Here is a 12,377-nt window from a genome sequence, read left to right as displayed (position 1 = left end):
AAGCCCAACTTTGCATTTATTGGAATTTCAATACAGTTTGCTGCTTTGTTATCTGTCTGCATTGTGCAGTGACTGATCAGATTGCTTCAATAATTAATTGAAGCTCATTATTTGATTATTATTTTGGAGAAGAAATGCTAGTCTATAAGCCAAACAATGCTTGTAGTGTGCTTGCTAAGGATCAGGATGTCTCAACATTGAAGATTTTTGATGTGATTAAATCATTTGATCTTTCAGTTCAACAGAGAAAAAAATTACAAAATTAGCACTAATATATTGGTGAGTGAGTAAACAGCTGCTGAATTAGTGATGGTGGTTGTCTTTGTCTTCATCTCAAATCAACTCATCGTCACTGCCAAAAAATACACAGAAGTTCTGGTCTTTCAAATCACTTAAGTTCAAAACAATTAGTTACAGACAAAAATTGCTGAAGTTATTTTCTATTTGAAGCCTGACCAACTCTCAAAGTTCAAGCTATTCATTAATTTCAGCATTCATTATTAGTTTAAGTGCAGACGATAGTAGGTTTCTTCAGGGAATTATCAATAGTTACATATCAAATTAATTTGCTCCAGGAACTTTGGTGAGAAGATACTCTAAATTCTGGGAGCTTGTGAATCTGATTGATGAGCTACAAAAGGCATAAATCTATTACAGAACTGAGAGAAACAAGCCTTTTCTGTGATATGGTTAGTGGCCGTAAGTGCCATACCACCAGTGAGGTAAATGGAATAAAAGGCATAAAAGACTTGACAGTTAAAGCACTTGTGTGTAAACTGATTTTCCTGCTTTTAGAATGGTGATCTGTTCTGTGCCTGAATATTTGATACAAGTTTGCGTCAATTATCAAGCGCTGGAAACTCAGCTATATTCCCTCACAGAACAAAATAACAGCAATCTACTTCCATGGACAGAACAATTTAGACAGGTCTCATGCCCACGTCTTCTCAAATTAACAGCAGCTCCCTGTCACCAGCAAATGATAAAACAGTTCCCAGCTGTAGCCATTAAAGTCACGTAACCATTGTTCTTAACTGTTGCTGCATGTCAAAATGCACATAGTAAAACATATATAAAAAAAGATATTTTATTGGTTATGGAATATCTAAAGTTGCATATAATAAAGTTTTACAAAAGTACATTTACAGCATAAAAATTTCAAAACAAATTTTTCAATTAGCTGTGTAAGTATAACTAAGAAAATTTAAAAATCTCCTTTGAGTTCTCTACAAGGATACTCAATGTGCGTAATCTAATGCAATCATTAGATTTGCCAGATTCCACTGCGTATGACATAATGTATTGAATGGGAGAGGAAATCCTTGCATCTCCATTCATTTGCTTTTCAAAGATAACATCAAGGAAGAGTTTTTTTCTTGTTATTATCAACAATCTGGGAGTTTCCATTGATCAAAAATTAATTGGACTTACCATCTAAGTCGTGTGGCTATAAGAGTGGGCTCAGAATGCTTATGTGAATAACTTACCTTCTGATTCCCCAAAGGCACAAATTAGAATGCGATGGAAAACTTCCCACTTGCTTAGACCAGCATAGTTCCAACATTACTCAAGAAGCTTCATAACATTCTAGGACAAAGCAGCTAGCTCAATTGCCACCTCACGCTAAATATTCATTCCCTTCACTGATGCATATTAGCAGTAGTGCATACCATCTACAAGATGCTGTGCAAAAAATTACCAAGGCTACTTATACAGCACATTCCAAACTCTCAGTCATGACCACCGAGAAGGATAAGGGCAGATGATGTTCCCTCAATGTTGCTGAACCAAAAGCCTTCAGTGCCCTCCCAAAAGGCATTGTGGGTCTACCTACACTTAATAGACTGCAGTACTTCAAGAAGGAAACTCATCATTACTTTCTCAAGGAAAATTTGGGATGGGCAATAAATACTAGCCCAGTCAGTGAAAATCAGAATCCATAAATGAAGAAAACATCAATAGATAGTGATATTATATCGGGAAAGGCTGACCAGATTGTGGACACACAGTAACAAGACTATTTCCCTCTCCAACTGCACCATTTTGTCAAAGCTGAAAATAATAGATTTCCCAATAATTGGACAATGGAAACAGCCAGTAACTGCAAGTTACCAGTTTACATTGATGGCTGCAGAATTTTAACGAACCCTGAGCATCCTCACTTAATTTTCTCTTTTGTACATCTATTTGATTTCAGTAAATATGAAGGTGTCTGGGCAATCTTGTTCATTTTATTTGCTTATTATAATCATTCCTGTAATGCTTCTTTTTAACTTCATTTGTAATCATTATAAATGAGTCAGCTTGAAATTTCTGTGCTTGTATTAAATAATCATTACTTCATGTGCCTCTTGCTTCTCAAATGAAATAAACTTAGTCATATTTGGTTTCTAGTTCAAGTCTTATCTATGCACATGTAATATGGCACTATCCCAGTGTTTTGCTGTAATGGGGTGTCTTTCAGCATGTCCTGTTAGACTTCCCCTTGTCTTCTGTACCTTTCACTACATATACCTGCAAGTGTGAGCTGACAGGAGCACTGAGAAGGTGAACGAGTACATGGGACCATGATAAACAAGATCAATAATCTTGTTTGGAGAAGGAAGTCAGATGTACAGCACGAAGAAGAGGCCCTTTGTTTTTACTGGTGTAGACTCGATGGGCCAATCGTCTAACTATTTTAATCCCATTTCCCATCATTTGGTGTAAAGTCTTATATGCCCTGATATTGTAAGTGCGTATGTAAATACTTCCTAAGTGTTATGAACATTTATGCCTCTACTACCCTTGAAGACAGAGAATTCCATAAGTCCACCATCCTCTGGATGAAAATGTTTTTCCTCCTATCTCTTCTAAACCTTTTGCCCCTCACCTCTAATCTATGCCCCTTGATCTCTGATTTCTCCATGGGGGGGGGGGGGGGGGGGGGTGTTCTTGTCTTTCCTACCTATGCCCTTCACAATTTTATACATGTCCTCTCTCAATCTCTTCTGCTCAAAGGAGAACAACACCTCATTTTCCACTTGGGGACCTTTCAGCCCTCTGGACTCAACACCAAGTTCAATAAGGCAAAAGTGAGGACTGCAGATGCTGGAAACCAGAGTTTAGATTAGAGTGGTGCTGGAAAAGCACAGCAGGTCACACAGCATCCGAGGAGCAGGAAAATCGACATTTCGGGCAAAAGTCCATCATCAAGGCTGCCAGACCTCAGAGTCAGAGATGTACAGCATGGAAATAGACCCTTCAGTTCAACTTATCCATGCTGACCAGATATCCCAACCCAATCTAATCCCACTTACCAGCACCTAGCCCAATCCTTCCAAACCCCTCTTATTCACATACCCATCCAGATGCCTTTTAAATGTTGCAATCATACTCGCTTCCACCACTTTCTCTGGTAGTTTATTCAATACATGTACCACTCTCTGCATGAAAGAGTTGCCCCTTAGGTCTCTTTTATATCTTTTCCCTCTAAACCTAAACCTATGCCCGCTAGTTCAGGACTCCCCAAACCCAGGGAAAAAGACTGTCTTTTTATCCTATCCATGCCCCTCATGATTTTGTAAGTCTCTATTAGGTCACCACTCAGCCTTTGACACTCCAGGGAAAACAGCCCTTTTCTGAAAACAATCTTTTCTGAATCCTTTCAAGTTTCACAACATCTTTCCGAAGGGAAGACCAGAACTGCACACAATATCCCAACAGTGGCCTAACCAATGTCCTGGACAGCTGCAACATGACCTCCCAACTCCTGTACTCAACACTCTAACCAATAAAGGAAAGCATACCAAACACCTTCTTCATTATCCTATCTACCTGTGACTCAACTTTCAAGGAGCTGTGAACCTGCACTCCAAGGTCTCTTTGTTCAGCAACACTCCCTAAGACCTTACCATTAAGTGGATAAGTATTGCTCTGATTTGCTTTCCCAAAATGCAGCACCTCACAATTATCTAAATTTAACTCATCTGCCACTTCTCAGCCCATTGGCCCATCTGATCAAGATCCTGTTGTAATCTGAGGTAACTTCCTTCACTGTCCACTACACCTCCAATTTTGGTGTCATCAGCAAACTTACTAATTATACCTCTTATGCTCGCATCCAAATCATTTATATAAATGATGAAAAATAGTGGACCCAGCACTGATCCATGTGGCACTCCACTGGTCACAGACCTGTAGTCTGAAAAACAACCCTCCACCACCATCCTCTGTCTTCTACCTTTGAGCCATTTCTGTATCCAAATGGCGAGTTCTCCCTGTATTCCACAAGATCTAACCTTGCTAACCAGTCTCCCATAGGGAACCTTGTCGAATGCCTTACTGAAGACCATATAGATCACGTCCACCGTTCTGCCCTCATCAATCCTCTTTGTTACTACTTCAAAAAACTCAATCAAGTTTGTGAGACATGCACAAGGCCATGTTGACTATCAGTCCTTGCCCTTCCAAATACATGTTCATCCTGTCCCTCAGGAATTCCTTCAACAACTTGCCCACCACAAACGTCAGGCTCATTGGTCTATAATTCCCTGGCTTGTCCTTACCACCTTTCTTAAACAGTGGCATCATGTTAGCCAACTTCCAGTCTTCCAGCACCTCACCTATGACTATCGATGATATAAATATCTCATTAAGAGGACCAGCAATCACTTCCCTAGCTTCCCACAGAGTTCTAGGGTACACCTGATCAGGTCCTGGGGATTTATCCACCTTTGTGTTTCAAGACACCCAGCACTTCCTCCTCTGTAATACGGACATTTTTCAAGATGTCACCATCTATTTCCCTACATTCTGTACCTTCCATGTCCTTTTCCACAGTAAATACTGATGGAAAATGCTCATTTAATACTCCCCCATCTCCTGCAGCTCCACACAAAGGCCGGCCTGCTGATCTTTGAGGGGCCCTATTCTCTCCCTAGTTACCCTTTTGTCCTTAATATATTTGTAAAAACCCTTTGGATTCTCCTTAACTCTATTTGCCAAAGCTATCTCATGTCCCCTTTTTGCCCTCCTGATTTCTCTCTTAAGTATACTCCTACTGCCTTTATATTCTAAGGATTCCCTCAATCGATCCTGTCTATACCTGACATATGCTTCCTTCTTTTTCTTATCCAAACCCTCAATTTCTCTAGTCATCAGTATTCCCTCAACCTACCATCCTTTCCTTTCACCCTGACAGGAATATTCTGTCTCTGGACTCTCGTTTTTTCAGTTCTGAAGGCTTCCCATTTTCCAGTGAATATCTGCACCCAATCAGCTTTTGAAAGTTCTTGCCTAATACCATCAAAATTGGCCTTTCTCCAATTTAGAACTTTAACTTTTAGATCTGGTCTATCCTTCTCCATCACTATTTTAAAACTAATAGAATTATGGTCGCTGGCCCCAAAGTGCTCCCCCACTGACACCTCAATCACCTGCCCTGCCTTATTTCCTAAGAGTAGGCCAGGTTTTGCACCTTCTCTAGTAGATACATCCACATACTGAATTTAAAAAAAAATCTTGTACACACTTAACATTATGGCAGCCCCAGTTTATGTTTGGAAAGTTAAAATTCCCTATCATAACCAGCTGAACCTTTCCAGCAATTTCTATTTTTGTTTCTGAGTTACAGCATCCACAGTTCTTGCAGTTTTTATCCAGTCTGTCGAATCTCTCTTAGGGATAATATTTCTTCACATTTGAAAAAAAAAATCAAAGTTTCAGCAAGAGGTAGCATGGTTGTGTGTAGGGAAGGTCATGTCTCACAAACCTGAAATGAGATTTTAAGAAAGTGTCAAAAATGATTGATGAGGAGAGGGTGGTAGATGTCTATGTGGACTTTAGCAAGGCCTTTGACAAGGCTCCCCCATGGCAGGCTAATACGAAAGGTAAAGTCATAGGGGATCTGCAGTGAACTGGTAAGATGGATACAGGACTGGCTTAGTCACAGAAAACAGAATTGTGGTGTTTTTTTTCTGACTGTGGATCTGTGACCAATGATTTGGTGGGTGCCCTGTTGTTTGTTTTATATAATTTAGAGGAAAATGCAAGTGGCCTGATTAATAATCTTGCAGATGCCACAAAGATTGGGGGGCTATGGATAGTGAAGAGGATTGTCAAGGGATATAGCAGGATACATATAGGCTGGAGACTTGGGCGGAGAAATGGGAGATGGAGTAAATCTGGACAAATGTGAGGTAATGCATTTTGGAAGATATAATGCAGGAGTGAAATGTACAGTTAATAGCATAACCCTTATAGCATCAACCCACAGAGGGATCTAGGCATGTTAGTCTACAGCTCTCAAAGTGGAAACAAATCTGGAGAAGGTGAGTAAGGTGGTGTATGGCGTTCTTTCCTTCATCGGTCAGGGCATAGAGTGTAAAAATTGTCAAGTCATGTTGCAGCTGTATAGGATTTTAATTGGGCCACACTTGGAAAATCATGCATAGTCCTGGTCATTACACCACCAGAAGGACGTGCAGGATTTGCAGAGGTTACAGAAACTGTTTGCCAGGATGTTGCCTTGTTTGGAGATTATAAGAGGACAGATTGGACAAACTTGGGTTTGTTTTCACTTGAATGTTGAAGAATAAGGGGGTGCCCTGATTGAAGTGTACAAAAATATGGGTGGTATCTTTTTCCTTGGGTAGGAATGTCAATTACTAGGGGACATAGGTATAAAGTAAAAGAGGGTGAGTTTAAAGGAGATGTGAAAGGCAAGATTTTTAACCAGAGAGTGGTAAGTGCCTGGAATGTGCTGCCAGACGTGGTGGTGGAGGCAGATGCAACAGCAACATTTAGAGGTAACTTGACAGAAATATGAATAGGTAAGGAATAAAAGGATACAGATAGCGGAAAGATAATCGATTTTTAATTTAGAAACGCGGCGTGTGTCGGCAGAGTCTTGGTGGGCCAAACTGTCTCTTCTTGTGCTGTGCTGTTCTTTGTTCAGAAGCCTAAGCAATATCTTGGCAAATCTCCTCTGTACTCTCTCCAGTCCACTCACATCCCTCCTATTATATGGATTCTGGAACTGCACAGAATACCTCAATTTGCCATACCAATGTTTTACACAGTTCCAGTAGAACAGTCCCCCCTCTTAAACTCTATGCTTCAACTCATAAAGGCAAGTAACCCTTACATCTTCTTAACCAGATTATCCACATATCCTATTCAAGAATCAGGACAGGAGGGCGAAATGAGGAAAGTAAACAAAAATTAGAAAAAGAAACAGCCGAGAGAGCAATAAAACAGAAAAGGAAAATAGGAAAAAAAAATAAATTTTAGTAATCACCAAAAACAATAGACTACCTGAGGAATGAGATTCTAGTTTCTGCTGCTCCTTTATCAGCCAAAGAAACTGGCACTGCAGAAAAAAATTGAAAGATCCTTAAAAAGTTGCAAACTGAAATTAATGCAGACTATAAATTATACTTATTACACAAATTAGCAATTTTTAGAAAACAACAGGGACATTGACATCAAGCTACTGTACCAGTTAGCAACTCACGGCATATTACTTCATATAAATTGCTGGCTCTAATGATGATAATAATGGTAAGTAATTTCCCAAAAGATTCGGGACCATATTTAAGCTTTATTTCTCTGCCCAGTAAATAATAATAGTAGGATGGAATTAATAAAGGCGGATTCCCCAACTATTGTCAGCTAACAGTGACTAGATCAGAGTGGTGCTGGAAAAGCACAGCAGGTCAGGCAGCATCCAAGCAGCAGGGAAATCGACGTTTCAGGCAAAAGCCCTTCATCAGGAATGAGGCAGGGAGCCTCCAGAGGGGAGTGATAAATGGGGAGGGGGGGGTCTGGGGAGAAGGTAGCCAAGCGTACAGTAGGTGGATTGAGGTGGGGATGAATATAATAGGTCGGAATGGAAGGTGGAGCAGATAGGTAGGAAGGAAGATTGGCAGATAGAACAGGTCACGAGGATCGTGATGAGCTGGAAGGTTGAAACTGGGATATGGTGGGGGAGGGAGGAGGGGAAATGAGGAAACTGATGAAGTCCACATTGATGGCCTGAGGTTGAAAGGGTTCCAAGGCAAAAGATGAGGCGTTCTTCCACCAAATATCGGGTTGTGAGGGAGTGGCGGAGAGGGAGTTAAAATGTTTGGCCACAGGGTAGTGGGGTTGATTGGTGCGGGTGTCCCGGAGATGTTCTCTAAAGCGGTCTGTGAGGAGGCGTCCGGTCTCCCCAATGTAGAGGAGACTGCATAGGGAGCCACGGATACAATAAGTGACATTGGTGGATGTGCAGGTGAAACATTGATGGATATGGAAGGCTCCTTTGGGACCTTGGGTGGAGGTGAGGGGGGAGTTGTGGGTGCAGGTTTTGTAATTCCTGCGGTGGCAGGAGGGGAAGGGTGGGTCGTTGGGGGGGTGTGGACCTGACCAAGTAGTCACGGAAGGAACAGTCTTTGTGGAAAGTAGAAAGAGGTGTGAAGGGAAATATATCCTTGGTGGTAGGGTCCGTTTGGAGGTGGCGAAAATGTTGGCGAAGGATGTGGTTTATGCGGATATTGGTAGAGTGGAAGGTGAGGAGGTGTGGGACATGGATGATATGCATTGGAGGGCACCTTCAACCACGTGGGAAGGGAAATTACAGTCTTTAAAGAGGGAGGTCTCTGGTATGTTCTGTGGTGGAACTGGTCCTCCTGGGAGCAGATACGGCAACGGCAGAGGAATTGGGAATACAGGATGACATTTTTGCAGGAGGTAGGGTGGGAAGAGGTGTAATCCAAGTAGCTGTGGGAGTCGATGGGTTAAGTCGATTGTCACTGATGGAGATGGATGAGTCAACTATTAAAAATATGTTTGCAGTTCCTTTCCTCAAAACAATGGACTTTTATCCTGTGGTTGCTTATGTAATGAAAATAACTGAAATTAGAACAATAGTAATCCAAAATACTTGGTGGAATATGAGACAAAGAAATTGCCATACAAGACTTTATGTTTACAACTAATATTTTTATTTCAACTGTTCTTTTGAATTGCAAAAGAATAAAGCAAATCCATTTCTTAATAGTTTTAATAACTATACATATACAGTTGACAAAAACAATTAAATTACAGAATGCTGGAATTGCCAGTCAACAAAAATTGAAAATATTTATAGTGAAGACAACATTAAAAAAAATGATAAAATGAACAGTGGCTTTTTAAGCTCCCTTGCTGTTAATTATTCGCTCTGAATTTCCCATTCATCAGCATTCATAAAAAGTTTTACAAGATACAATTATAAGCAAGTCAATGAACAGATAGCAGAAAAGTCAGTTCATTGTGTACCCCAAGTCAACAGATCTTTCTTATTTGATGGTGAAATTTCTGAACTTTTCTATTTGTGATGCTTCTGAATAACACTAAAGAGAGCACATTGGGGATGAACAATTATAAAATAAAGACTGATTGTATCATTTGGATAGAATAAAGAGGCCTTCATTCTGATGAACACGTAAGAAAAAAAACTTTATTCCACAGCGTTGGCAATTCTGCAAAGTAAATATCATAAATATAGCTGCTAAAAAACCCCAAAAATCTGAGAAGTATAATGATCTTCTAACAGAAAATTGTTTTTATAACATCTTCATACATACATATTTAAGGCACAATAAGAACTGCACAGAGCAGACAATGGTAGCTTGAAGCAATAGACTTGACTGATTCAGTTGCATTATTCTATCTTGAGAACCAAACACTTGGATATTACAGAATTAACACCAGTCACAGAGTGCGCTTCGTGCAATTGTAAGTAATCTTTAATATTATTTTGTATTCAATGGGACAGAGTGATGTGAACAAAGATTACTGCACATGTAAATTCCATTTTGTTGGTGCTTATGATTTTCTTGTTAGTTTCTGAATACATTCCAATTGAAATGCTAGGATGCTTATAGAATGATTAGTCATCAGTGCCTGAGCAACTATTTTTAAAATATAATTCTATTTTGTTGACATTATGAAGCAGTCAACTCTTGATTTCAATTTTTAAAATCAGGTAATCTAAATGCATGGAAATTTAATTAAAACTTGTCTGCAGAAATAATTCTTTATTTCTTAATAAAGGGAAAAGTTCAGCATGTAGTTGTAAATAAACACTGTACCAAGAAAAATGAAACAAATGTGAATTACATCTCTTAAGGTACAAGCAACTGACCTTATGGTTTTCTATCAATGACCTAGATTTTGTCAATATAACTCAATACTTGTAACGTTTAATACCACTTTTGACTTGGAACATTACTTATGCAATAATCATCTAGATACCACAAGATCAAACTAACTGTTCTGCTTGAGTGAAGAATGTGTTAGCTGGAATACAAAATGACACTGCAACATTTATAACATGATTAACGTTCTGATTAAGTGAAACAAAATGGTAAGTGAATTGAATCATTTTTGATGATTCGATGATGTATATTGTCTCATGATTAGTAGGTCAGTATACTTTTCAGAGACACTGTACCTCAGAATCCCAGCATTGACATACTAACTGTGAGACACAGCACAATAAAATCTGAAAATATTTTTCTTCTGTAACTCAAATCTACGATATCTCATCTAAAATCAAACAATAGCTTACTTAATAACAGGTTTTTAAACCTTTTACTTCAACCCAACCTTTGATTCAAAAGAGTTGAACTAAACTTTCATACACTGATAGAAGATGTCAATACATCTGAAATACTACAAAGTATTAACATCTTTAATACATTTTTATATACAATGAAATCTTAAACCAGAGCAATGCCGTAGAAGAACATATGTGTAGTAGTAATAGAACATAAGAACATCCAACAGTAGGCCTGTCAAAATACAATTTAGATTCTCCTCTATGATTTCCAACACAATGAGATTTTGATGTCATGTATATAGGGAAGATAAACAAAGCATGCAATCCCCACATCTCCCATTAATTCAAAGAAAAATAGGTTTAGAAGAGATCTAGAATCAGGGAAGTAGCTTGTCCTGTCAGTCATTAAGTGCTGAGTGAAGATATTGGGAATTCCCCAGGGAAAGGCAAAAATGCAAAGACAGAAGCCTGAGAGTAATACAGGGATGAAAAACTTACTAAACATATGGTGCTTAAACCTACAAAACAAAATTTAAAAATCAAAACTAAAATAAATAGTTACTATTCAATCCCCATAGTTATTACTCGAGACTCACAATTGTGAAATGCAGTTTCTGCCTCTGTAACGTGCAGCTCTTCACAATTGCTCTGGTAAATACACAATGTGACATGTGAATTGAATGACAACTCAATAAAGCCAATATACTTTGCATCATAGCACATGCTTCTTATGAAGAACTATACACTGCACGGCTACTGTAAAAAGCATGAGGCAACTGCTCAGTGAGACATGCAAAGTTTGTTACTTCAATAAATGGAACATTCTCCCTTCAGTATCCTTCACAAATGTCTGAGAACACATAGTAATATAATAATTACACACGCTGTATTTACATGTTATACATTGCAAACCTACAGAAAGCAAGGCTAAAGTAATTCTGAATCCACTTTCTGCCTCACACCATATATTACAGTCTTGTACAGTAAAGAGATTTTCTTTCGAAAAACGGTAGTCAATACAGACACCACAGTTTATCCACTTTACAGCCATGGGTGACGTGTCAGTAATGGTTTTGATCAAAACAGAATTTTAAAAATTACTTGATGAATAAAAGTATTTTTTTAAAAAATGCACAAGCAGTGCCGAAACTCAGTAAACTAGATACTGAGGGGGTGGCATCATCTGTAAAACTTGGTGCATCCAGTGGCACACGTGCAAAGCTTTAGGTGTGATGCTGGTGCTCCTGGGAAACATGTGTATTAAAAAAAACCTGCTAAAAGCTTGGGTGGCCAAAGGTAAAAACACTGCGTTAGTGCAGTCTCTAGGCCTGAGGTTGGTGCCTGGTCCCATCTTCTGTTAAATCATACCTGGAAGGTGAATATAGATAAAATTACATGCGTTGCAAAAGCTATATCTGATTGAGTTAGAAGACAAAAGTTCTCAAATACTATTTTCTTCACCCTACGCAATATCACAAAAATTGAAAAGAAATGCTGATCTTTGTTTGGTTTACTGAGACCAATCTGAGAAATTGAGAATAGTGACATGAGACCTACTGGAATTGACAATAGGAGCTCTGTAACTGCATGAAGCTAGACAGTGTCCCACAGCCTGACAGGCAAACTTAGTGTCGTCTTTAATAAAATGTCAGGAGTTATGATGGCACATGAGGCTATTTGGTACATGAAGTTCATCACTGCTCTCTGTCAAGCACTAAATTCTGCCCCAGCCCTTTTGAAATCATTGATCATCTCTGGTTCCATTACCTTCAGAGGCAACAGGTTCTGGGTAAATACCATTTGCAGCAAA

The 12,377-nt window shown here is 39.1% G+C and overlaps 1 protein-coding gene across 2 annotated transcripts in view; it reads right to left on the bottom strand.

The window, feature by feature from the left end:
* Window positions 1–9,053: 9,053 nt before the first annotated feature.
* LOC132815831 (extended synaptotagmin-2-A-like) overlaps window positions 9,054–12,377 on the bottom strand; it is a 219,472-nt gene continuing 216,148 nt past the window's right edge. For both annotated transcript variants that reach the window (XM_060825118.1, XM_060825119.1), the window contains one exon: window positions 9,054–11,935. In XM_060825118.1, coding sequence (XP_060681101.1) covers window positions 11,890–11,935 — 46 coding nt within the window. In that variant the 3' untranslated portion in view covers window positions 9,054–11,889. The remainder of the gene's footprint in view (window positions 11,936–12,377) is intronic.

This window comes from Hemiscyllium ocellatum, chromosome 5 (assembly GCF_020745735.1).
Source record: "Hemiscyllium ocellatum isolate sHemOce1 chromosome 5, sHemOce1.pat.X.cur, whole genome shotgun sequence".
Lineage (NCBI taxonomy): Eukaryota > Metazoa > Chordata > Chondrichthyes > Orectolobiformes > Hemiscylliidae > Hemiscyllium > Hemiscyllium ocellatum.
This window is presented reverse-complemented; position numbering and strand designations above follow the sequence as displayed.